The 26320-nt window shown below is 44.3% G+C and overlaps 1 protein-coding gene across 6 annotated transcripts in view; it reads left to right on the top strand.

The window, feature by feature from the left end:
* LOC140912362 (uncharacterized) overlaps nt 1–26320 on the top strand; it is a 103635-nt gene that overhangs the window by 59684 nt on the left and 17631 nt on the right. For 4 of the 6 annotated variants that reach the window (XR_012159277.1, XM_073346625.1, XM_073346627.1 and 1 more), the window contains exons 18-24: nt 6311–6430; nt 7044–7081; nt 11082–11134; nt 12569–12668; nt 14267–14388; nt 17189–17394; nt 18493–18624. Coding sequence is in view for 4 of the 6 variants with exons in the window: in XM_073346625.1 (XP_073202726.1) it covers nt 6311–6430; nt 7044–7081; nt 11082–11134; nt 12569–12668; nt 14267–14388; nt 17189–17394; nt 18493–18624 (771 nt within the window). In the remaining 2 variants the exon portion in view is untranslated. Of the gene's footprint in view, nt 1–6310; nt 6431–7043; nt 7082–11081; nt 11135–12568; nt 12669–14266; nt 14389–17188; nt 17395–18492; nt 19414–26320 lie in introns of all 6 variants that reach the window. The other 2 variants (XR_012159278.1, XM_073346629.1) reach the window with 2 other exon arrangements.

The following is a 26320-nucleotide window of genomic DNA, read 5'->3' as shown; positions in this document are numbered from 1 at the left end:
CCACCACGACATCACTGTTGTTGCTCTAGCCTCTGAACTTCACCCAAAGACTCTCAACAGGCTCTTCTCCAGTTTCATACTGGAGTTCTGAGCAAGCATACCGCTCTCTTACATACAATTCAACTCCTCCACCTTTCTTCCCATGCCTGTCCTTCCTGAACAGTTTATATCCATCCATGACACTGCTCCAGTCATGTGAACTGCCCCACCAAGTTTCTATTATTCCAAGCACATCATAGTTCTTTGATTGTGCCAGGACTTCCAATTCTTCCTGCTTGTTTCCCAAGCTTCTTGCATTCGTGTGCACGCCCCTAAGATAACTAGCTGATTACCCTACTTTCTCAGTATGAATCAGGAGGCTTCTCGTCTTGTACCCTCCTCCTTGTGTTTCCTCTCAGTATCCCACATAAATATTGCCTTATAACAGGGGATACAGATACTATAAGTGAGATTGTGAAATTAATGCACCCAATAGTTTACCAGGTTTCAGAGTAGCAGCCGTGTTAGTCTGTATTTGTAAAAAGAAAAGGAGGACTTGTGGCACCTTAGAGACTAACCAATTTATTTGAGCATAAGCTTTTGTGAGCTACAGCTCACTTCATCTGATGTATCCGGGATAGCTCAGTGGTTTGAGCATTGGCCTGCTAAACCCAGGTTGTGAGTTCAATCCTTGAGGGGGCCATTTAAGGATGTGGGGCAAAAATTGGGAATTGGTCCTCCTTTGAGCAGGGGGTTGGACTAGATGACCTCCTGAGGTCCCATCCAAGCCTGATATTCTATGTATGTGACTCAGCATGCCACACTTTATCTCAGAGTCACGCAGAAGTGGTTGGAGTTAGTCTACTCTCCCTTTCGTCATCCACTGCACTCACATACTTGCAAGTGTCTTGTCCCTGGATTGGTGAATGGACCCTGCCAATATAGGCAAAGGGGTTCCCTTTTCCTTAACTCTGCTTTCCATGACCCTGGTCACAGATGCCTCATCCTTTGGATGGGGATATCACTTATGGGACCTACAGATTCAGGAGCTATGTTTGGAGCAAGATCTCTCTTTCCACATCAGTGTCTGGGAGCCTCGAGCAATCCACTTGGCATGTTGAATATTCTTGCCCCACATCAGAGGATGTGCTGTACTGGTGTTTGCAGACAACACTGATGCTATGTTCTATTTGGACAGGCAGGGAAGCGCCCTATCAGATCCTCTTTGCCAAGATGCAGTAGACCTTCGGAGTTTCTGCATCAAGACCAAAATTACATTCAAAGCATCACACTTCCCAAGGGTCCAAAACTGTCTGGTGGATCAGCTTAGCAGATGTTCAGCAGGAATCACAAATGGTCCCTCAAAGCAGATACAGCAAAGTCCATTTTTCAGACTTGGGGAATGCCAGAAATAGACCACCCTGCTACCGGACAGAACAGGGTCACCTGTACAGCTCAAGAGCAGGTCATGGACTGGAGTCTTTGCCAGATACCCTCCTACTGTCCCAGAAAGGGAAACCTCTATACTCCTTTCCCCCGGCCCTATGGTATCTAGAGTTTGTGTAAATGCAGACAGGATCACATCATTCCAACTTTGATAGCACCAGTCTGTCCCCAACAGCATTTGTTCTTGGACTTTTTGACTCTCTCAGTTCAAGATCCCATGGCTCTCCCTCTGGTCTCAAGCATAGTTTCATAGGACCACAGCCAGATGCTGCATTTCAACACTGTCTGTCAGCCTACATCTGTCTGCTTGGATGCTCAGTGTTTAACTCTCTCAGGCTGTTCCCTTGAATGTTCTCTTAAATAGCAGGATGCCATCCACCAGATGTTCTGCCCTCAGGAAATGGAGAAGATTCTCTGTGTGGTCCCAGTAGAAAGGTACCTCTTATTTACAGGTTTGCATACAATTTATTCTTAATTACCTGCTCCACCTAAAGGGAAAAGTTTGCTCAGCATCATTTGGCGTTCCATTCTGCTGTAGTAGGAAGAACCATTCCCCCCCCCCAAGCCTATGACAGTTAAATTCTTGTTTGTGATGTTTTTAATTCCTTATGCTAAACTATCTGTTCTTCCTTGTATTTAGTTGTGACACTGAGTACCTTTCCTCGACCTGTAAGCTCAAATGCTTGTCTGTCTCACCAAGAGAAGTTGGTCCAATAAAATACATTACCTCACTCACCTTGTGTCTTGAAAGTTTTATGTATACAGACGTGTGCGGGAGAGGCAGGGGAGAGGACTAGATCAGCACCTTTATGTGAAGAAGCTCAGTTCTTTGGGAGTGGTGTATACACTGTCACACCTTCCTGAACGAGGTTAATCTACCAAGTCTGCTGAACATTTGTGCAGATCTGCTAAGCAAGCGATTTGCCTCAGATCACAAATGATCACTGAAGAGAGCTGTTACTCTTGCCATATTACAGAAATGGGGCCACCATTGTGTGGATTTGCTTGACCCACAGCTCAGTGAAAAGTGTCAGCGGTTTTGCTCAAGGATGTCATAGGTGCCGAGGAGAGTTGTTAAGGCTGCTACATTGTTACTGCTGCCAGTGCCACTTGTCCGGGAGCTCCGATGCCAGCTGAACTAGCAGAGAACGCAGCTTAGCGATTCAGCAGACCTCGATCTTATTCATAAGAAAGACCACAGGCTAGCTTCGGTGGCAAAGGTGCTTGGCCAGGTTTATTGTCGACGAAGTGCAGTACTAGCCCCCCATAGGAGCCGCAGGTACACTAACACATGGATGCCCATGACCAGATACCCGCTCAGCATGCTATCCCCTTGGCGAGTACGACTCCTATGACTTCTCCTTTTATACATTGATACAAACAAGTTAAGTATCATACGCCAGACATTGTTAATTACCACCCTTTTCCTTATACTTGCTGGTTCGAACAAAACATCCTTATCCATTATCCTGGGTTTGGTGTCTTCCCATACCATCTCTTAAGTATGTGTTTATGTCATAACTTGAGAGATCTGTGTGGTTTTTGTACCATCCTCTCTGGTCAGGAATGCGCTTACCTGGTATTAGCTAATACCTGGTGTGTTCTCATTTTGCCAAGGCCAGGCCTACTCTGGTTCAAAGCATTTGGTTCGCACTGTTAGTGATGCCTAGGGCTCCAGCAAGGCCTACAAAAGGTAGGGGTCAGTCCAGGCTCTATAACTGATGCATTCATGATCTACAGGCCTTCATTATGCTTATCAACCAATTCCACTGATTCCAAGAACTTTAATGAAGCTCACACAAAACTCAGCTTCTATGATTTTCATTGCACCAGTATGGCACGGACAATACTGCTTTCCAGAACCAGTCAGGCTGTCGATACGACCAGCCATCACACTTCCTCTCATTCCCAACTTGATATTGCAGAACGGCAGGACAATTCTTCATCTGGGCTTGTCCTCCATACATCTAACAGTCTCGATGATGGCTGCTTGAATGAAACTGCGATCCTCTTCTCAAATGATTTTAAAAAAAAAAACTTTCCACTTACAGCTATAACTGGAAAAGATTTGATGCTTGGTCCCAGGATCATTCTATGTCCCCATTCCAGGCTGACATTCCCTTCATTTTAATTAAATTTTATCCTTAAAATCCTCTGGGTTATCAGTTAGGTCTATTAAAGTGTATCTAGCGTCAATCTCTGCCTCTCATCCTAAGCTTGATTGGTTTAATGTATTTTCTCCTCCTATTTCTAAAAGATTCCTTAGGCATCTACTTTAAGTGTTTTCCACCTGCTCCATGGGATCTGAATATTGTGTTGTCAAGTTTAATGAAAACACTGTTTTGAGTTTTTAGCTACCCGCCCATTAAGTCTTCTCTCTATGAAAACAGTGTTTTCTTCTGCATGTAGAGTAGGTGAAATTATGCATTGATGTCAGGTCCTCCCTATATGCCCCACATCTTTGTGTCCTGAGAGAGCGGAAATGGGAGAGTGCAAGGGCATTCAGGGAGCATGTGAGGACAAATAAGGGAAAAAATTCTGATCTCTGGCATGAGGGGCATGCAGTACTAAGAGTGGAATACATATAGACAACACAGCTTGAAGAACATCAGTTACTATAAGGTAAGTAACCTCTTTTTCATTGTCAGTCCCTCAGATACAATAATGTAGGGTTCAGTTGGAGAATGTAATCCTGATCCAAACACTTCATTGTATACAGGATAGTCTGTAGTTAAACCAATCTATAAACAACAGTTGTCACATTCAGAGGGATAGTTGTGTTAGTCTGTATCAGCAAAAACAACAGAGTCCTGTGGCACCTTAGATACTAACAAATTTATTTGGGCATGTCATAAATATAAAGGGAAGGGTAACAACCTGCATGAATGCAGTAATATAAAATCCCTCCTGGCCAGAGGTACAGAATCACTTACCTGTAAGGGGTTCATCAGTTCAATTAACCTAGTTGGCACCTGACCAGAAGGACCAATGGAGAAAGAAGATACTTTCAAATCTGGGGGGGAGGGAAGGTTTTGTTTGTGCTCTTTGTATTGTTCCCTCTGGGGACAAAGAGAGAGACCAAGCAAGTAACCAGCTCCTACTGAAATGATGCATCTAAAATTAGAGAAATTGTAAGTAATAACAAGGAAATGCATTATATTATCTTTTGTTTTAGTTTGTGAATTTTCCCTATGCTAAGAGGGAGTTTTATTCCTGTTTTTTGTAACTTTTCAGCTAAGCCAAGAAGGGAATCCTCTATGTTTTAAATCTTTTTATTTGCCCTGTAAAGTTACCTTTGATCCTGATTTTACAGGTGTGATTATTTTTTTTTTTTAAATAAACTTCTTCTTTTAAGAACCTGATTGATTTTCAGTGTCCTAAAGACCCAGGGGGGTTGATCTGTGCTCACCTTGTAACCAGTTGGTTAGTATATTATTCTCAAACCTCCCCAGGAAAGGGGGTGAAGGGGATTGGGAGGATATTATGGGGAAATAGGAACTCCAAGTGGTCATTTTCCTGAATCTTTGTCTAAATCATTTGGTGGTGGCAGCAATACTGTCCAAGGACAAGGAAAGGATTTGTGCCTTGGGGAAGTTTTTAACCTAAGCTGGTAGAAATAAGCTTAGGGGGTCTTTCATGCGGGTCCCCACATCTGTACCCCAGAGGTCAGAGTGGGGAGGGAACCCTGACAGGGCATAAGCTTTCGTGGGCTATAATCCACTTCATCAGATGCAAGGAGTGGAAATTACAGTAGGTAGGTATAAATATACTAACACATGAAAAGATGGGAGGTATCTTACCAAGTTGAGGACCAGTGCTAATGAGGCCAATTCAATCAGGGTGGATGTGACCCACTCCCAACAGTTGATGAGAAGGTTTGAATACCAAAAGAGGGAAAATTACGTTTTGTAGTGCGCCAGCCACTCCCAGTCTCTATTCAGACCCAGTCTGATAGTTTCAAGTTTTCAAATTAATTCCAGCTCTGCCGTTTCTCATTGAAGTCTGTTTTCAGTTTTTTGCTGAACTATGGCCACTTTTAAGTCTGTTATTTAGTGTCCAGAGAGATTGAAGTGCTCTCTGACTGGGTTTTGAATGTTACCATTCTTGAGGTCTGATTTGTGTCCATTTATTCTTTTGCGTAGAGACTGTCCAGTTTGACCAATGTACATGGCAGAGGGCCATTGCTGGCACATGATGGCATATATCACATTGGTAGATGTGCAGGTGAACTGATAGTGTGACTGATGTGCTTAGGTCTTATGATGGTGTCCCTTGAGTAGATATGCGGACTGAATTTGCAATGGGGTTTGTTGCAGGGATTCCAGATTGTCACATTATTCCAGATTGGCTAAATGCACAGGCAAGAAAGACACTGTTAAATGAATCCAAAGAGTAAGCTGTCCTCTGAGCTCGGAAGTTGCCAGTTTTCCTGTTAGAAAGGAGCAGTATCATCACCTTGGGTGTCCAATCAGACCATTGGTTTATTTTTTACAAAAGACATTTAATGTATGGCACAGATTTAATACATTTGTTTATAATAAATATAAAATAGTTGTTTATACTGTGAACGTTTATGCGGTCATATTTGCACACAGTCAGATGTCAGTCTTTACATTGTTACTATGGTTTCACCAATATAGTCAAATCTTTTGCTTTTTGTAAAGAAATCAAAATTTTATTTCCATACTGTCTGAAATTTATTCTCCATTGAAGAGTTCAGCTCAGAGGCCTAAGAAATGCTGATAGGTGAAGTGACAGAAATGCTTCCTGACTAAAAGTAAGGTTGCAATTAGCTCTATATGCATCCCTCTGAAAGTCTGTTTGCAGTGCAACTGAAAAGATTGCTGATCTGAATTTCATCATGATTTTCTTCCCAATCCTACAGTATGAGCTCTTTGCAGTGTGTCACCATTCTGGAGGAATTGATGGTGGCCATTATGTGGCTGAAATAAAATCATATGAAAATGAGTGCTGGTACTCCTTCAACGATACCGTGGTGAAAAAGGTAATGGGTGCCTGAGTTCAGGGAAAACAAACATAGACATGTCCAAGTTTCTACTAAGGGATCTGAGAAGTGTAGTACAAGAGGGAAGTGCCATATCTGGAACTACCTCTATAGCAGATTGAAAACACTGTAAACCAGAGTCTGTACTCATTTATATAGGTGTAAATCTGCAGCTACTCATTCAAAGCCTATGGAGTTGCTCTGGCTTTACTCCAGTGTAACTGAGAGCAAAATTTGCCATCTGTATATTGGTGCATTACAACCTGGACGTGCTCCGTTTAGCCTTACTTCAATACAATATGGTGTTTGGATAGCCCAGCATTCCCTCTCCCTGCAGATGTGGTGCCATCCTGTTGGATGAGAGAGGTAATGAACATCTGAAGTGATTGTTGTTCAGATGGCAGTTATTCTGTTGGTCCTGCTGGAACAAAGCAGAGTATAATTAACTGACATTAAATGTAGATCTTAACTTTATCATCCATTGTCTAGTGCTAACACAGCCATAGGGATACAAGAGATATCACCTTCACCTCCATACAGTGCTTGTTATTGATATATAATAAACACTTTGGCAATTCTCTTGGGAAATGATCCTTTCTGTTTGTTCATACAGATGCCAGAAGACATGAACACAATGGGTGCCAAGGCCAGGTATTTCCATTGCCATGTTTTACAGTTGGACTTTCAGCCATTCCGATGCCAGTGTGACTTTTTCAAAGCTCCTCCCTTCCTTGGCCATCATTTTTCTTATTAGTTCGCTGATCGTTGCTTAGGTCAGTTGTTTAGTGTAGTTAAAAAAAAAGGGGGGGGGGATTGTGTGCCTGTTGATTGGCTTGGACCACAGACAAATTCTGTTCCATTCCTTTTGTTTGCTTCTTCCCCTTTGCATTGAGATTGGGTCTGCTAGGTATCTGGAGTTGAGACATGCAATGTGAAAATATTGGTTTAGGGTCAGCATTCCTGACTCTTCAGGTGCTTGTATGCAGAGCACTCCCTTGAGTGTGGACTGCCCATACAATTGCATAACGCTTTTTTCTATGCCAAAATAATTCTGTTCAGTGGGTGTCAGCTTCTCACTTAAGAAAGCAAGGGGCTACTTTTGTTACCTCCCACTGTCTGCATCTGTACCATGCCTAAACCAGTGTCTGATGCATTAGTACGGAGTTTGAATGTTTTGTCAAAAGCTGGACTGGCCAGAATGTGTGTTTGTTTTGCCCCACTCAGGGGCCATAGACTGACGGCTGTTTGGCCCTGTTCAGGGGGCTAATTCCCCAAGTGCCATGGCTGCCCCAGCCAGGAGGCTGCAGGGCTCTAGACTGTTTGCTTGTTTTGCCCCACCCAGGGGCTGCAGCCTGCTTCCTGCTTTGCCTGTCTAGGGAATTGTTTTCCCAACTGCTACTGCCTGACCCAGCCAGGTGGTTACAGGGCTCTGGACTGTTTGGTTGTTTTGCCCACTCAGAGGCAACGTACTACTCGGTTGTGTGACCCTGTCAGGAGACCGTAACCCAGTTGGCCGCAACTACCCACTTAACAGGGAATCACAATGACTGGGTGATGGGGTGTACCAACCCCACACTGGGCCAAGGGGACGGCCCAGCTTAACATGCGGGATCCCCGTCACAGGTCCTTTGAAATATGTGTTAACTATTATGCTAAATAATCTGTCCCACTTTGTATTTAGCTGTGACACTGAGGTCTGGTCTATGCTGCAGGGTTACAGTAGACTCTGTAAGTATCTACACTAAATGTAGATCCCACCACTGTAACTCACCCACTATACTGACTTCATAACTCCACCTCCATGAGAGGCGTAGCGCTTAAGTCAATGTAATTAGGTCGATGCTGTGTCAGTATAGACAATGCCTTGCTTACATCGACTGTTGCTGTCTTTAAGATACCATCCCACAACCTCCCACATTGGCAGTTAAATTGGTGCAGTCGCTCCTCGTGAGGACACATACCGCTGACCCAAGGAGCGAAGTTTGGAAATGTAAAACCGATTCACTTACTACAGTGCTGTACATTGACATAACTTAGGTCAACTTAATTTTGTAGAGTAGACTTTCCCCAAGTAAGTTTTTCAGACCTGAAGAACTCTCCTTGAAAGCTTGTCTCTTTCACCAACAGAAGTTGGTCCAATAAACGATATTACCTCACCTACCTTGTCCCTCTTCTAAAATCTTACAGTCCCATCTATTTTAGGAACCATAACTTGTGAGGCTCAGGAACACCCATTCCAGTATTCTATTTAGATGAGATCCCTGGGGTGCAACCTGGAACTGGGGTACTGCTGAGCCCTCTGCCCCACCATTCTGTGCTCCCTCTCACATTGTGTTGCTGTGACAAGCTACAAATCTCTGGCAGGCATTGTACCTACACAGAAATCCACAGGCAGGGACACACCCAACTAAGTTACATGATTACTTCTCTAGCCATTCATGAACTAACAATAGAGAGGCTCCAGCCAAATCCCAGTCTTGCTCCTCAGGAATAGACCATCTCGCACTGCTCAAGACCCTTTCTTGAGCAATGCAAGTTTATTGATTGGTTCATCACACCATCAATGGAAAGTGACATGCACCAGCCTTTGTAACCTGAACAGATTTACCAAACACTTCAGGAAAATTCACTGGTCAAGATAAACAGTAAAACAAGTTTATGGATTATGAAAAGTAGATTTTAAGTGACTATAAGAAATAGGCAAAAAGTCAGAGCGGTTACCAAAATAAAATATAAGCATGCAGTCTAAACTCTTAGCCTTGTTGAACAAGGAAACATCTAGATTAAGCAGTTTTTCTCACCCCACTGGATATTGCAGGTTGGTTACAGTCTTTCATATGCAGGTTTTCCCTCTTAGCCTGGGGACCAGGTTTCTTAAGCTCCAGTGTCCTCGTTGCTTGCAGTGTAGGTGCGGGGAGAAGACAGAGGACGAACTGTGGGGCCACTGTGTTCTGTTTTATACTCTTAGTCCGTGGTCTTGGAAAGCACAAGTCCAGCTCTGTCTGGTGGGCATTGCTGAGTCACAAGGTGGAGCAATACCCTGGTGTGTCTTGTGTGAGTGAGCCATTGAATTGTAACTCCTCTGCTGGACAATGGCCGGTGATGTCCATTCAGCACCTGCCTGGGCACTGGTTACTTCCCTTGTTATTGTCTCTGGGGAGCTTGTATCTGGGCACTTCCCAAACGCATATTTTAGTGACAACCATACAATACAATTCTCATACCTTCATATGCATTGAGGTTATACATATTGGAACAGCAGGTTTCAGCAGATCATAACCTTTCCCATGATACCTCACATGGCATGCTTTATATGCAATATCACAACCATATACAAATGAGGAATATGGGGGTTACAGGGTGCTCCCCCGAGGTATAGAGTGTCACAACTCTGTATTTCTTTACAAATTTGCCCCTTCTTTTTTCTAGTGGTTCAATAAGCTCTGCTAGGGACATGTTGTGACCTCAGAGCGCTAATCGTATGGACCATCTTATGAGTTAAACCTGGCTTGCTGGAAAATACCTGCTGGTGTTTTTGCAGCACAGCCAAAATCTCTCCCCTTTTGGTTTGGGTTAACCCTTCACATATCTCAGTGGTCTCTAGTGATGTGTCACCCACCTTGCCTCTGCCAGTTTGTGCCATTTTCTCACCTATTTGTTGTTTAGAGCAAGGGCACACACCATTTAAAGCTTGGAGCACAGTTTCCAAGCTCCCTAGGTAGAGGGCTTTAGTCTAGAGTCACTCCTTGATTCCAGCACCTAGTGGCTTGTTCTACTTGCCTAAGCATGTGAAGATCTGATAGGAGAGCTCTCTCAGATCCTAAGGGGTGTTGGATCCTAGGCCTGGTATATAGTCTAGCTTATCAGGACCATGTAGTGAGCTTTGGAACAGGATGAATCTCCTTGGCTAGGAAGGAGAGAATACAGCAGAAGTCCAGTTCTGTCATGGTTGTAGGGTTATTTTGATAATATCTTTGCACCTCATGCCTTGTGCTTTGCCATAGGCATCTGTATTGGCCTTAGCTTTATGTAGTCAGTATCCACACATGATGTGAATCTTTATTAGCCTAAATGTGCAGGGAAATTTAAAGACACCAACCCAGCTTTTATTCATTAATTTTGGAATATTAATGATGATACAATCAATGTCAGCTTATTTACAAAGCTGCAAGTTTTGTCAAGTCCAGTTCCCCCCTCAAGCATACAGCAAACAAATGTAAACAAAAAGAGAGACCGGAGAAGAGCTGTTCCTTTCTTGGTCTGATGGTAAGTAGGTGGTTGCAGGCTATAGTCATGGTTCTTTTCTTGGCCAGGCAGAATCTCTGGTTCATCTAAGTATGTATGCAGCGTTGTTGTAGCCATGTGGGTCTCAGGATATCAAAGAGACCAAGACCAGCTTCTGATGATGAGCGAGAGGAGCTTTTGAGCTTACACAGAGCTCTTCTTCTAGTCTGGGAAATATACTCAGAGTGTCACAGCTAAATACAAGGTGGAACAGATTGTTTAGCTTAAATAGTTAACATATATTTAAATGGACCATTTCAAGGTAAAGTGGCCAGTAAACTCCTAGACTGAAAAGGTGTTTGTGTGGAGAGATGTGGCATCCATTTGATTAGGTATTAATATTCACTTCTCTTTTTTTCTGTCATAGTTCCACTGCATATCTGTTAATGTACCGCAAGGTGGATTCCTTTGCGAAGCCAAGTAAGTGACATGTTGCTGTCAAAGACAAAGGGAAGTTCCTGGAGGCTTGCTTCCCACCATTTGATGGGAGAGCCAGTGAGAGGAGCTGGTTCAGTTTGCTGCCAGGGAGGGTCAGGGTCAGGGTCAGGGCCAGGGCGAGGCCAGTGCCATGAAGATTCTGTTCCTGGGTAAACAGAACCCGTGGGAAGGGCTTTGGGAACCTCCATTTCCCCCAGACACCATCCTGCTCAAGTGTCTGTGTGTCTTAGATTGGTCTTTCACCACACATTACGGCCAAACAAATACGGTTCACTGAGCCTCCCAGATTCCCCAGCCTATCTACAGCCTGTTGAGAGCCCTTTCTTCAGGTGCTGTGTGCAAAGTGCAGCCGGTTCAGCACGTGGAGAAGCGGAGGGTGACTCTAGAGACCCCACAGCCACAGTGAGGATCCAGGTGGGGATCGAGTTCGGTGATGGAAGGGGTGGGTTTCTCCATTGGTTGTTCTCCTGAATATTTGTGTGGCACGGACGCTCAGTCAGCTGTACAAATACCCCGTAGGATAATAGTCCCTGCCCCCAAGAGCTAAGTCAGGGAGTCTGCTCTGCCCAGGTAGCGGTTGGCTTTTTCTTGATTATTGTTGAGACCTCATTGCTGGAGCCATCTGTTGTTCTGTTTGTGCCTTGTTGCTGGGGGAGGGGGCTGTTGTTAGTGCGGGGGCATTTCAGTTTGTCTCCCCAGTTATTTATTTGTTGGCTTTGTTGATTGATTTATCGCTGTTGAGTGGCTGTTTTTGGACAAAACACAGGAACTTTCTGGGGCACCAAGCATGAGTGTGAGTCCCCGTGCCCAATACACTGTGTCAGCAAAATAACAATTGGAGTATTGATGCAACTACCTGGGTTAGTGTCAGAGTTTAGTGAATGAAAGTTTGTCAGGCATTTACTCAGATATTCTTGGGTGTCCTGAATACACAATCTAGGATAGAGAGGTTATTAAGGGAATTATGCCTCAGTCTTTGTGGAACTGTTTTTTGTGTCTTACTGGGGCTCAGAAAGAAAATAGAAGCTTTGATTTTTTTTCTGGGAGCAAACAACAATTCCTCCTGAAGCCATAAATGTGGAGCCTGGGAACGTCATGGGTTGTGTTAGAAAACCTCAAACCAGCCCACAAAAGCACCTAAGCAGATAAGAAAGGCACTGGATGGGGTGAGGCTGGGGCTGAATAGAGACCTATTTTCCAAGCAATACAATTCTGGGAGGAAGGAAAGAGCGTTTGCAAAGGCTGTCCTGCACCTTTCCTACAGCTCACACAGACCAAATATTAACTTCGATGAACAGCTCTACCATATTTCAGCACTTCAACCAGAGTTTACCTGTTAAAATATTTGTGATCATTTGTTCTACTTAAAAAATTATACATAAATATCACTGGATTTGACATAGATTCTGTTTACAGGGATGTATGTGGGGCTGCGTAACCAAAGCTGCAGCTGCTATTTAAACAGCCTGCTGCATTGTCTCTTCTTCACGAGAGAGCTCAGAGAGGCCATCCTCAGGTGAGGGGTGTTCACAATAAACCCTGGGGTTACATCAGCAACGTGTGGTTATTCTGGATAGCTGCATGGTTCTGGTGCTGTGGGACCTACTGTAAGACTGACCCATTGAGACAAGACTGAAAGGGCAGCACTGTGCCAGGTGTGGTGGGAGAGGGAAGGAGACCTGCAGTGGCGGGGAGGGGAAGAGAAAGGAACTGGAAGTGGTAGCAGGCTACAGGGGAAGGGAAAAGGAAATGAGGCAGCAGTTACCTGCCTTCATGTCTGCAAGTGACTAGTAGAGGGTGGGGTAAGGACTGTTGTGTGGCTGGCCGTGGGATGCTGGATCAGCAATCCAGTTCCAGAGAACCTGCCCTGGTAAAGCCTAGGAATAGCTGGGCACTGAAAAGGGCCAGAGGAGATGAACCTGGTTATACCTGCCGGATCAACGGGCAATGATCAATCCAGTGGGGGTCGATTTATTGCGTCTAGTCTAGATGCAACAAATCGACCACCAAGTGTGCTCCCGTCGACTCCGATACTGCATCAGAGCAAGGAGTGCAGGCAGAGTCGATGGGAGAGCGTCAGCTGTGGACTTACCGCGGTGTCTTCACTGCGGTAAGTAGATCTAAGTACATCGACTTTAGCTACACTATTCACGTAGCTGAAGTTGTGTAACTTAGATCGATCCCCTGCGGTAGTGTAGACAAGCCCCTAATGCAGGGGGTCCCAAACTTTTTTCCCTGTAGCCCACCCATGCAGCTGCAGTCGACACTGCCGCCCACTATTAGCACGCTTCTGTCAGGGAGGGAACACTGCGGGCTGGGGCATGCATGGCCAGGCCCTGCCGACACCCTCCGCTTCAGCAGTTTTGAGCTGGTCACCTGGCAGCCCTGTCCCGGTCATCCACCCGGTGCCCGGCGCACCTCATGGGCACCCCTGCCCAGGAACAAGGGAAGGGATCAGGGGCTGCCAGTGCCAGGCAGAGGTAGGCACTCAGGCCGAGCCTGGCCGTTACCTGTGACAGTCCCAATCCCAGCATTGTCCAGATGGAAACAGAGCGGCACCGCTGAGCCCAGGTCCCTGGCTGGGTCCTGGGGCAGATACTTCAGGCGTCCAACAACCACAGGTCACAAGGTGCAGCAGCTCGGAGCGGGAACGGCTGCAAACTCTCCAGTCTTCTCCAACCACCCTGGAAGCCACCAACTCTCAGGGCTGGCCCCTTCTCGTCATCGCCCTCCACCCACTGCTAGATTCCTCCAGCCCTGGGTGGGGGCCATCGTTGGCCACCACTCCGCCAACATATGCAGTTTGGGGGGGCAACTCCACCCATGGCGGACCACCTTGAACTGTGTCGTTGCCCATCTTTGGGCTGCAGCCCCCTGTTTGGGAACCCCTGAGCTAACACATTGTAACTCTGAGCCAGAGAGATCCTCCTAGAGGTGATTTCACTGTTCTTTCATTTCTGGGATTCCTCTCACAGTTCCACCAGGAGAATCCAACCCAGACCTGGTGAGATCACACTTTCTCCTGCAGGCACTGCTGCACTTCCCTTTGCATCAGCACCTGGATTCTACCTGTGAAGTGATGTATTCATTATATGTCTCTCTGGTGTTTTGTAGGTGCGATAATGTTGGTGACTCCATCATTGTGTGCCATCTGCAACAGCTGTTTAAAAAGCTGATGACTGGTGATTCATCACCTACCACTGAGAAGATTACAAGAGCCCTCGAGATGGGCAATGGTAAGAGGGCTCTGTAGAGACCTGTGCTATGTGGTTCTTGCATTCACAGATTCTGGTAAAACAGTTCTTCACAGGGTGACCTAAGATGTAATCCTAAAATGTATCAGACGAGGTATTTCTAGTAGAGAGAGAGAGAGAACTATTAATGCCATTGTACAAGGCACTGGTCAAACCTGATCTGGGATATTGTGTACAGTTTTTGCTAGGGCTGTCAAGTGATTAAAAAAATTAATCGCGCAATTAATCATGCTGTTAATAATACCATTTGCCACGCTGTTAATAATGCCAATAATAGAACACCATTTATTTAAATATTTTTGCATGTTTTCCACATTTTCAAATACACACAATACAAAGTGTACAGTGCTCACTTCATATTTATTTTATTACAAATATTTGCACTGTAAAACAAATAGTATTTCAATTAACTTAATACGAGTACTGTAGTGCAATCTCTTTCTCATGAAAGTTGAACTTTCAAATGTAGAATTTATGTACAAAAAATGCACTCAAAAATAAGACAATTTAAAACTTTAGAGCCCATAAGTCCAGTCAGTCCTACTTTTTGTTCAGCCAATTGCTCAGACAAACCAGTTTGTTCACATTTGTGGGAGATAATGCTGCCCACTGCTTGTTTAAAATGTCACCTGAAAGTGAGAACAGACATTCTCATGGCATTGTTGTAGTTGGTGTCACAAGATATTTACCTGCCAGATACGCTAAAGATTCATATGTCTGTTCATGCTTCGACCACCATTCCAGAGGACATGCATCCATGCTGGTGACTGCTTCTGCTCGATAACAATCCAAAGCAGTGTGCACCAATGTATGATCATTTTCATTATCCGAGTTAGATGCCACCAGCAGAAAACTGATTTTTTTATTTTTTTTTTTGGTGGTGGTTCAGGTTCTGTATTTTCTTCATTGGGGTGTTGCTCTTTTAAGACTTCTGAAAGCATGCGCCACACCTTGTCCCGCTCAGATTTTGGAAAGTACTTCAGATTCTTAAATCTTGGGTCGAGTGCTGGAGCTAACTTTAGAAATCTCAGATTGGTACCTTCTTTGCGTTTTGTCAAATCTGCAGTGAAAGTGTTCTTAAAATGATCAAAGTGTGTTGGGTCATCATCCAAGACTGCTATAACATGAAATATATGGCTGAATAAGGATAAAACACAGAGCAGGAGACATACCATTCTCCCCCAAGGAGTTCAGTCACAAATTTAATTAACAAATTATTTTTCTAATGAGCGTCATCAGCATGGAAGCATGTCCTCTAGAATGGTAGCTGAAGCATGAAGGGGCACATGAATGTTTAGCATATCTGGCAAATAAATACCTTAAAATGCTGGCTACAAAAGTGCCTTGTGAATGCCTGTTCTCATTTTCAGGTGACATTGTAAATAAGAAGTGGGCAGCATTATCTCCTGTAAATGTAAACAAACTTGTTTGTCTGAGCGATGGCTGAACAAGAAGTAGGACTGAGTGGACTCATAGGTTCTAAAGTTTTACATTGTTTTGGTTTTGAATGCAGTTATGTAACAAAAAGAGTCTAAATTTGTAAGTTGCACTTTCATGATAAAGAGATTGCACAACAGTACTTGTATGAAGTGAATTGGAAAATACTATTTCATTTGTTTCATCATTTTTACAGTGCAAATATTTAATAAAAATAATATAAAGTGAGCACTGTACACTTTGTATTCTGTGTTGCAATTGAAATCAATATATTTGAAAATGTAGAAAAACATCCAAAATATTTAATACATTTCAATTGGTATTTTATTATTGTTTAACAGTGTGATTAAAACTATGATTAATTGCAGTTAATTTTTTAAATCATGATTAATTGTTTTGAGTTGAATCGTGTGAGTTAACTGCGATTAATTGACAGCCCTAGTTTTCACCCATGTTCAGGAAAGATGAATTCAAACTGGAATAGGTACAGAGAAGGCTACAAAGATGATCAGGGAATGGAGAACCTCCCTTGAAACTAAAAGAACATGGCTTGTTTAGCCTAGCAAAAGGAAAGCTGAGAAGGGATATGAATGGAGCATGAGAAGTTTGTGAGCAGGATGATAGGATGCAGTTGTCTGTGATAGCAGGGGACTGGGCTCAGTGACCCAAGAGGTCCTTTCCCATCCTCTGTTCCTGTGGCACAAGTATTGTTGCTGAAGTGTCTCCTTATTACTCGTAGTGAACATCAAAAGGGCCAGTGGTTCAATTTGGACAAACCCCAGAAGTCTGGATGTTCATTTGAAATCTCCTGAAGTTCCATCATCTCCTCTTTCTCTGCCTCCTGGCCCCTGTCACTACTGTTTCCCCAGTCCCCAACAGACTGTCATGCTACTCCCCTTAATTGCTGTGAGCCCCCAGCATGTTCTTGTTTATTCCCCTGTTAGCTCCCCTGCCTCTCTGTGAATCCAGGAAGTTTTCTCAGGCAAATAAAAAGGCTCCCAAAGTTCCCCTCCTTCTCCTTTACTTCCCCCTTCTACATAGTGAATACACCCCACAGACCTTGGCCTTTGAGAATCTTGATATCTAGCCTGCATTTCTACCCAGAGGCACCAAGTGTGCTCTGGGAGGGACTGACCCAGGGATTAGCAAAGTGGAATAGGCAGCAGGCTGGGGAACCCTCCTCTGGATGTTTTAAATGGTACTGAAAGGTCTCAGTGTGTCATGTTTTACAAAGGTGGTAACTGTGTGGCAGCTGCCAGATGGGTTTTCAGGGTTCCATCCAGCCCCATTTTCTGACTGTGCATGCGAGTTCTGCCATCTTAACAAAGAGTCTCCTCCAAAATAGCCCAGGAGAAATGGAAATGGGCAGAAGACGCTGCCCCAAGGGCTAGCAGCTCTTCTCAGCCACCACAGAACAGAGGAACCAGCCACCACAGTTACGCGTTGATCATTCTGATTTGTGTGTGTACAGTGCGCCAGCAGCTAAATGTGAAGGAATGTTTCCAGCTTCTGATGAATAAAATCATTGAGGACAAAGAAGATATTCAGCAGGTAACTCATATTCTCTGCAAGTGTAAATGTGAGACTTTATTTTAGAGCAGTGGTTCCCAAACTTTAACAACCTGTGAACCCCTTTCACTAAAATGTCAAGTCTCGTGAACCTCCTCCTAAAAATGAATATTTCCAGGGATTTTCTCCTTTACCTGAGTATAAATTATAAAAGCAGTGATTTTGGAAATATAAAATTTGTTTTTATGACATGCTTATTTCACACTATTTATTATTAATTATTATTTATCATTACAGTATTTTTATTACATTATGAAAACAGCAACACTCTTCCAAGATCTCACTTTCATAGCTTGTATCCCTTTGAATAATCTGTTATAAGACAAGGCTCCTATGTTTCATCAAGGAGTATCAGATGTGAAACAGCATGAAGGTATTTAAGAAGCCAACTCAAAGAATTTCTCCTACACAAGCAGTAAGATCTTGAGCAGTCCAGGCAAACAATGCACATTACTACAAAGTTTAAACTTGTTGTTCATAATAATTTTTAAAACAATACTAGCTGCCTATTTAATTTTAAAAGCAGCAAAAAATATCCACCTCTTTCTATTTCATATAAGGAGTCTTGAAGTTTAAATCTCCTCAGTGTGATAGATATGCTTGCTTTGATCTGCTTAGCTCTTGGAAGTCCCCAAGGCTCCTGGCTGCTGGCCCCATGCTGTCTGGGATCCCTATGGACAGCTCTGTCCACCATTAGGGAATTTTTTCCCAAGAACCCCCTGTAACAGTTTGGGAACCACTGTTTTAGAGCAGAAGAAAGCAATGATCATTTGTGTAAAGATCCCATCTCCCCAGGAGACTCCCTTGTGGGTTTCAAGCTTCCAGTGTAAGACAGACTGGGAAATCCCTGTGCTCTTAGACGTGTGGTGTGTTCCTTATTTCTAGCAGATAGGGCTGGCTCTGCTCTCAAAAGGCAATATAAGTCAGAAACCCCTTTGATTGTTACTGGGGAGGTTTTCTGGGAAGATGAAGATTGAAACACCACCACCACCCAGATAAAAGGCATTTCTGTGCATTACCTTTAGGACTGAATCTCTCTAGATGGGCAGAAACACTTATAACTTGTCATTCTTTTACTAGCTATACCAGGTGAAAATGGTCCACCGCATCACTTGCCATGGATGCCACCATCAGAAGATGCTGAAGAAATCCAATCTGAGTATTTGTGTCTCAGTTCAGAAACAAAGTTCTAATTGTGCGCTTTATTCTGTGGTAAGGAAAATATCCTGGTATTTGTTAGGAATTCTGGGTAAGCTACAAAGGCAGATCTGATGGCTAAAGTTAAACCTTAAATAGGAAGTCTTCAAGCTTCTTTCCATATATATTAAGGGGGAGGGAGGTTCCTGGAAGTACCCTGAATGCTGGAACTTTATATCCAAATCTCCCCATGAATTGGGGGATTCCAAAGAAAATTAAGTGTGGGTGCATGCTAACTTTTGCATTCAGCTCTGCATAACCACCTTGGTTTTGTCCATTTCCAAATTTCCCCACAAATTGGGTCTAATGCACTTCTGGGAATTTGCTGATCTCAACTGTTCATTTATTTTAAAAAATTGAAGATGGTTTCTGCTTTAATTATCTTTCTTAATTTTAATATAATAGGTGTGTTTCTAGTGAGGCCCCAATGTAATCAATATCTTTATCAACGATGTAGAAGAAAATATAAAAGCATTACTGCTTAAATCTGCTGATGACACAAAATTTGGTAGAGTGATAAATAATAAGGAAGATCAGTTGCATGGAGCAATCTGGATCTCTTGGTAAACTGGACTAATTTGAACAACGTGTCTTTTAATACAGTCAAATGTAAGATCATATATTTAAGGACAAAGAATGTAGGTCACACTTACTGGATGGAGGAACTGTATCCTGAAAAGGTGTGACTCTGAAAAGGACTTGGTGGATAACCAGTTGAACATGAGCCCCCAGTGGGATGTTGCTAAGATGGCTAATTTACTTGCTAGATGTGTGAGCAGGGGAATCTCACCCAGAAGTAGGAAGGTGGTATTACCTCTATACTAACTGCCTCAAAACTTTGTTAATGTGCCATGAAGGTTGCCAGTTGTCCTTGTGCCCTTCCAGAACATTGAGTTCAGCTACACTCGAACTTCTGAAGACCATAAAATGGAGAGTTAAGTTACCAGCCACCCCCACAAAGCACACTTAACTCTGCCCTGTTTGCGTGATGCCCAAACATGTCAATGACACACAGATTAGCCCTTTCCCCTTGCAGATGTTACTGAACACTCAGGGAACAGAATACAAGAGCCTTGTAGGAGACAGTCTAACACCTTCGCTTTGCTAAGGTTTAGGTCAATTGTAGTGAACAGATGCTGCCAACACTCAGGCGTTGAGTTTACACCACACAAACTGCCCCAGACCTACTAAGCGTTACCACCCTTCCCCTTTGCCCTTCTGAGGGCAGTCCTCCATTACCAACCCTCCTTCCCACAGAAGGGCGGGCATTGACAGGGACCCCATGGGTTGCGGAACTGGGCAGACAACGCAGAAACTTAGACGGAGTCATCTGGGGGCACATTTTGAAGTGGGGGATAGAAATAGTGGGTATGGTTTGTCTCAGCTGAAGCCCTCCTACTTCCTCCACTGCACAGTTATGACACCCTCATTCCCTCCCCCCTCCCCCCCACTCTCATGCACTGCTCTGACCTCTTCTTCCATAGGAGCAGCAGCACTGAGGAGAAGGGTGAGCCTGGAGTCCACTGCTGGAGGCAGCCTGGGGAAGAAGGAGAGTTCTGGGTTCCTTCCCCCAAACAGGGCTCAGTGCAGGGAAGGGGATCTCCTGAGCCTCCTGCCTTGGCCTGTTGGAGCAGCCATGGGAGGAATTGTTGGGCAGTGGTGGTTCTTGCAGGGGAGTGGGAAAGGACATAGATGGCTTCACTTCCCCTCCAAGTATAACACTGGAAGGAAAGGTGCCCAATTCCCTCCACACACACCATGTGGCTCTGCTCTCAGTGATTCTGAGCCCCCAGAGAGCAAAGGTCCCTTTGAGAAGGATCCCTTATTCAGCAAGTGATCATAGAAGAGCTACGCTTTTGGAAACCCACGTGTCCCTAGCCTCTGTTTGTCAGAGGGTGGAGATGGATGGCAGGAGAGAGATCACTTGATCATTAGCTGTTAGGTTCACTCACTCCAGGGCACCTGGCATTGGCCACTGTCTGTAGACAGGATACTGGGCTGGATGGACCTTTGGTCTGACCCAGTACAGCCATTCTTATGTTCTTATGTTAACTGTTCCTGGTAGCTCCTGGTAGAGGGGCTGTGTATCAGTTGGCTGAATGACCCAGCAATTTGTTTTTCTTTGATTGTGCTCAGTCCCATTGTTCAGGAAATGGATGCGGAGCCTGAATCATGACCACATTGCCATGATTACATTATGTTACTTACTAGAGTCTTTCATCTTCCCCATTTAAAATTAATGCTAATTTCTGTGACAGGGCTTCTAAAATCAGAGTCTGCATGTGGATTTTAGAGTACTTTAAAATACCAGCTCTTAAACCGGGGCAAACATTTCAAGAGGAACGCTTGCAGAATGCAGGCAGAGAACAGCTAATGTGCACAAACACTCATTCTGTGAAAGCTGCCATGGGCTCAGACTTGGGTATTGCTCGGGTTCAATGGCCACAGTAAGAGCCACCCCATTACTGTACCAACAGCCTGCTTGCATACCCTGTAGCTTGAACAGAGCCCTAATATTGCTGCACATTCAGGGTATGTCTACACTGCAAATAGAAATCCATAGCGGGCCCATGCCAGCCACAAGTGTCTAATTGCTGTGTAGACATACCCTCATGGCTCATCCGTTAGACTCAAAGTAAGCTGGAGTTCTAAACTTTTATCCTGAATAGCTGGGGAAATATTACATCACTAAGGGACAATGGCTGCTGTACAGTTGCTGAGTTAAATCCCTAATGTCTGAGATCAACCTGGGGAAGATTAAAGACATAGTTAGTCCCAGGTGTGCACAGAAATCATTAGAAAAAACAAGAGATTTTGTAAACACATGATTTTAGGGGAAAACTCAAATGGTTCCAAATTTGGACCACTATCTCTATCCTCCATCTCCATGAGGCACCACAAATTTCAAGAAAATCCAATTAAGCGTGTAGATTGGAGAGGATTTAGGTTAGGTGTCTCTTCAACAGTAAGAGATGCTCAGACCTTTAACCGAGCTTCTGCTCCACTCTATTATGGGGTTAGTGAACTCCATTACTGGAATATGCCCTGATGTCCATACTTCCAAAGAAATGTTGAAAAATTGTAAAGGGTTTGGAAAAAAAGCTACAGGAATAATTAGAGGTCTGGAAAAACTGCCGTATAGTGAAAGACTTAAGAAGTTCAATCTTTTTAGCTTTATCCAAGAGAAGGCTAAGTGGCGACTTGATCAGTCTGTAAGTACCTACCTTGAGAGAAGGTTTGTTCTTTACTCTGCGAACAAGGGCATAACACGATCCAGTGGATTAATGCTGAAGTTAGACACTTCTGTATTTTTGACAGTTAGGGGAATTCACAGTTGCAACAGTTTGCCTAGGGTCATGGTAGATTCTCCATCACTTAAGGCTGTACATCAAAATTGGATGCTTTTCTAAAAAAACATGCTAGAGCCACAGGGGTTCTCAAACTTCATTGCACCGCAACCCCCTTCTGACAATAAAAATTACTTGGAGGACCGAAGCCTGAGCCTGTCCAAGCCCCACCGTCCCAGGTGGGAGGGCCAAAACCAAAGCCCCAGGGCTTCAGCCCCGGGTTGGGGACCTGTAACCTGATCCCCGCCACCCAGAGCCAAGGCCGAAGCCTGAGCCGTGCCGCCCACCCCCAGCAAGTCTAACACCAGCCCCGGTGACCCCATTAAAATAGGGTTGTGACCCACTTTGGGGTACTGACCCACAGTTTGAGAACCGCTGCTATAGCACAAACAGAAATCAGAAACTACTGCAGGAAATATTCTGGCCTTTGTTATGCAGGAGGTCAGACTAGATTATCTCAACAGGCCCTTCTGTCCTTAAAATAGATAACACTAAAGTCATGTGTAAGTCTTTGCAGCATTAGGGCCATCCTGTTCTCTAAATCTACCTACAAACATGGATGATTTAAACAAGGGTTATTTAATTCTGCTCTGTTACTTTGATTAGATCAAATATTTGTCAAGGTAGTTGAGGTTATTGTCGCATGATGCATTTGAGGAGAAAAATGTAGTCATGGGACTAGGTTCTTTGCCAGAAGTCAGTGGTAGGAGAGGGCTTCAGGCCAGTTACAGCTCCTTGATTCTCTGGGCCAGCCGCTGCCACAGCCCCTGTGTGACCATCATCTCTAGGATCTCAACTCAGCAGAGCATTTCAGTACATGCTTAAGTCCATTCCCACATAGGAAGGCACTTAAGCCACGTTGACACTAGCGAACGTACAGCGGCACAGTTGTACCAATCCTGCTGCAGCGCTGTAAGATCGCTCATGTAGCCACTCTATGCTGATGGGAGAGAGCTCTCCCGTTGACATAATAAAACTGCCTCGACGAGCGATGGTAGCTGTGTCGGCAGGAGAAGCTCTTCCACCAACATAGCACTTTGCACACAAGCGCTTATGCTGGCAAAACTTATGTCACTTGGGGGTGGAGGGGTTTCACACCCCTCAGCAACATAAGTTTTGCCAACGTAAGTGGTAGTGTAGACATGGCCTGAAACATGTTTAAGTCCCATTGAAGTTAATAGAAGATATACGTCTAAGTGTGTTCCTGAATAGGGATGTTCCTAAACATGAATGCTCTTTGCACAAAACGTTTTTGTGGGTGTTGGGCTAAAGTCCTTTGTTAGCAAAGTCAGTGAACTTCTCTATATAAGGAAAAAAACAGATCAAATTCTGAATCTCTTGACCTTCAGATTATGAGATATAGACCTGTATTGATGAAAAAGGAACTCCTAAACCATCATTTTTAGGAGGAAAAGACTTTGCTCTGATAGAGTTAAATTCTGACCTTTCACACATACTTTGTGTCACTATTCAGATATGAGCTGCTGAATACCAAAATACAAAAGAAAAGTTAAGCATCTGTCTGAAGAATAAGGAACTATTCTTCCTCTGTGTGCTTGGATGAATGAATGTGTGATTGGGGTTTTCCTTATGATTTAAATTTCAATTTTTTGTTAGCTTTGCATTTTCATTGTTTTTTTAGTCAGGACTCACATAAATGTTTGCATAAAGGTGACCCAATCAAACACCACTGGATGATACTGGTGCCTTTAGACAGCGAGTGTTCCATTGTGATTTACCAAAAAACTCCCGAGGAGGAGTCCCAAGGAGTATCAGCCAGGCCGCCATCTTCAAAATCAAGAAAAGTAATCACCATCCCTTCTCCCCCTGGGAGCCCCACTCCTGGGCAAGCTCACTGTTCCCCATGGGAGTTGAGCTCTCTCCCAGAGTCCTTTCTGAGTCCAATTACATCCAGTCCCTTGCACTGCTCATCAGGTCTAGTTACAGGGCACTGACAGGGAGCAGCCACCCAGAGCCCCTCTCCGGGCTGAAGTGTCTGTGTGCCCTAAATAAGGGGGAGAAAGGGAAGGCTAGTCACTGCCTCAGTCTGGGCTCCCCTAGTTGTTAGACTCCTCTGGCTGCTGGGCTCCTTAGCAGTCTCCAGCAGCCTCTGCTCTTGGGCAAACGTCCTTCCTGCTCTGCGGTCAGCTTCACTTTTGTAAGCTCCCCTTCTCCTGGTAGAGCATGCTCTGCTTGTGTGCCTGGCTGCTGCCGAGTGCACTGACTCATTTGCATTGCTGTCAGTGGGATGGCGGCGTATCCCATCACACAAGCAAGCAACCTCTAGCCAGCCAGCAAGTCTGAGCTCGAAACAGAGCTCATCTTTTCAGCGGGATACGAGCTTCCTGAAGCTGAATGAAAAAAGTACAAGAATCATAGAATCATAGAATATCAGGGTTGGAAGGGACCTCAGGAGGTCATCTAGTCCAACCTCCTGCTCAAAAGCAGGACCCATCCCCAATTAAATCATTCCAGCCAGGGCTTTGTCAAGCCTGACCTTAAAAACTTCTAAGGAAGGAGATTCCACCACCTCCCTAGGCAACGCATTCCAGTGTTTCACCACCCTCCTAGTGAAAAAGTTTTTCCTAATATCCAATCTAAACCTCCCCCACTGCAACTTGAGACCATTACTCCTTGTCCTGTCCTCTTCCACCACTGAGAATAGTCTAGAACCATCCTCTCTGGAACTACCTCTCAGGTAGTTGAAAGCAGCTATCAAATCCCCCCTCATTCTTCTCTTCTGCAGACTAAACAATCCCAGATCCCTCAGCCTCTCCTCATAACTCATGTGTTCCAGACCCCTAATCATTTTTATTGCCCTTCTCTGGACTCTTTCCAATTTATCCACATCCTTCTTGTAGTGTGGGGCCCAAAACTGGACACAGTACTCCAGATGAGGCCTCACCAATGTCGAATAGAGGGGGATGATCACGTCCCTCGATCTGCTCGCTATGCCCCTACTTATACATCCCAAAATGCCATTGGCCTTCTTGGCAACAAGGGCACACTGCTGACTCATATCCAGCTTCTCGTTCACTGTCACTCCTAGGTCCTTTTCCCAGAACTGCTGCCTAGCCATTCGGTCCCTAGTCTGTAGCTGTGCATTGCGTTCTTCCGTCCTAAGTGCAGGACCCTGCACTTATCCTTATTGAACCTCATCAGATTTCTTTTGGCCCAATCCTCCAATTTGTCTAGGTCCCTCTGTATCCTATCCCTGCCCTCCAGCCTATCTACCACTCCTCCCAGAGTGTCAGCTATAAACCTGCCATGAGTATTAACCTTTTTGCTTTGGTTTTCTTTCCCCTACTTTTATTGATACGGGAATACAACCACCTTAGAATTCTTGCACTTTATTTTAAACTCCAGCAGATGACTATAGCATTGCTCTGAGAATGGTGCCTATAGAACAGTTCTTCTTTGAGTGCTCGCATATGTGCGCTATGCTGTATGGTGCATGTATCTCATGCACCAGTGCCAGAGTGGCTTCCCTAGCAGTACCTTTAGGGACGGCTTCATCCACCCAGTGAGCTCCTTGTGCTCGAAAGCAAGGACAGTCACCCTGTCAAGGTTCCTTTCCCACTCTGAACTCTAGGGTACAGATGTGGGGACCTGCATGAAAACCTCCTAAGCTTACTTTTACCAGCTTAGGTTAAAACTTCCCCAAGGTAGAAACTATTTTACCCTTTTGCCCTTGGATTTCCACTGCCACCACCAAACTTTAACTGGATTTACTGGGAAATGTAGTTTGGATACGTCTTTCCCCCCAAAATCCTCCCAACCCTTGCACCCCACTTCCTGGGGAAGGTTTGGTAAAAATCCTCACCAATTTGCATAGGTGACCACAGACCCAAACCCTTGGATCTTAGAACAATGAAAAAGCATTCAGTTTTCTTACAAGAAGACTTTTAATAGAAGTAAAGGAATCACCTCTGTAAAATCAGGATGGTAGATACCTTACAGGGTAAGTAGATTCAAAACATAGAGAATCCCTCTAGGCAAAACCTTAAGTTACAAAAAAGACACACAGACAGGAATAGTCATTCTATTCAGCACAGTTCTTTTCTCAGCCATTTAAAGAAATCATAATCTAACACATACCTAGCTAGATTACTTACTAAAAGTTCTAAGACTCCATTCCTGTTCTGTCCCCAGCAAAAGCATCACACAGACAGACCCAGACCCTTTGTTTTTCTCCCTCCTCCCAGCTTTTGAAAGTATCTTGTCTCCTCATTGGTCATTTTGGTCAGGTGCCAGGGAGGTTACCTTTAGCTTCTTAACCCTTTACAGGTGAGAGGATTTTTCCTCTGGCCAGGAGGGATTTTAAAGGTGTTTACCCTTCCCTTTATATTTATGACACACCCCAT

This window comes from Lepidochelys kempii, chromosome 6, assembly GCF_965140265.1.
Source record: "Lepidochelys kempii isolate rLepKem1 chromosome 6, rLepKem1.hap2, whole genome shotgun sequence".
Taxonomy (NCBI): Eukaryota; Metazoa; Chordata; order Testudines; family Cheloniidae; genus Lepidochelys; species Lepidochelys kempii.
The sequence above is the reverse complement of the archived record's forward strand: the minus strand, read 5'-3'. Positions and strand labels throughout refer to the sequence as shown.